At 63.0% G+C, this 514-nt stretch overlaps 1 protein-coding gene across 1 annotated transcript; it reads left to right on the top strand.

Moving 5' to 3' along the window:
- Positions 1–14: 14 nt before the first annotated feature.
- PRRT1B (proline rich transmembrane protein 1B) lies at positions 15–365 on the top strand (the record flags this gene model as incomplete). The annotated part of the gene is made up of 2 exons (XM_029087263.1): positions 15–111; positions 219–365. Coding segments are annotated over 2 exons (244 nt in total), but the record flags the coding sequence as incomplete, so codon positions are not given.
- Positions 366–514: the final 149 nt, after the last annotated feature.

Raw genomic sequence — 514 nt, 5'->3', positions numbered from 1 at the left:
CCCGCTGGCCACAGGCAGCATCTGCCCAAGGACTACATGGTGGAGTCGGTGCTGGTGACCGTCTTCTGCTGCCTGCTGACTGGGGTCGTCGCCCTCATCTACTCCCACGAGGTAAGGACACTGTGGTCCTGCTCTACACCAATGCACCCATCACCTCGAATCCCCCCTCCCGGTACTGCGGGTCTCTCCTAACCTCTCCCCTTCTCCCCCTGTGCCAGACCCGGGCTGCGCTCGGCCGTGGGGACATGGTCCAGGCCAATGTGGCATCCAAGAAGGCCCAGTCGCTGGTCCTCTTCAGCCTCCTCTTTGGGTTGTTTGCCTCCATCAGCTGGGTCATCTACGTCCTGGTGGCCCTGTACCTATGACGGGGGCCCTGAGCCCCAGGGACACGGTGCGTACCGGGGGCTCCTCGTGTCTCACCACGGCCCAGGGGCATGGGCAGGTGGACCAGACACAGCCCTTGTGTGGCATTGCCGGGGCTGCTGTGGAAAATGCGTGACAAGAAGGCATTATC

This window comes from Antrostomus carolinensis, unplaced genomic scaffold (genome assembly GCF_000700745.2).
Source record: "Antrostomus carolinensis isolate BGI_N321 unplaced genomic scaffold, ASM70074v2 scaffold1861, whole genome shotgun sequence".
In the NCBI taxonomy this organism is placed as follows: Eukaryota; Metazoa; Chordata; class Aves; order Caprimulgiformes; family Caprimulgidae; genus Antrostomus; species Antrostomus carolinensis.
The sequence above is the reverse complement of the archived record's forward strand: the minus strand, read 5'-3'. Positions and strand labels throughout refer to the sequence as shown.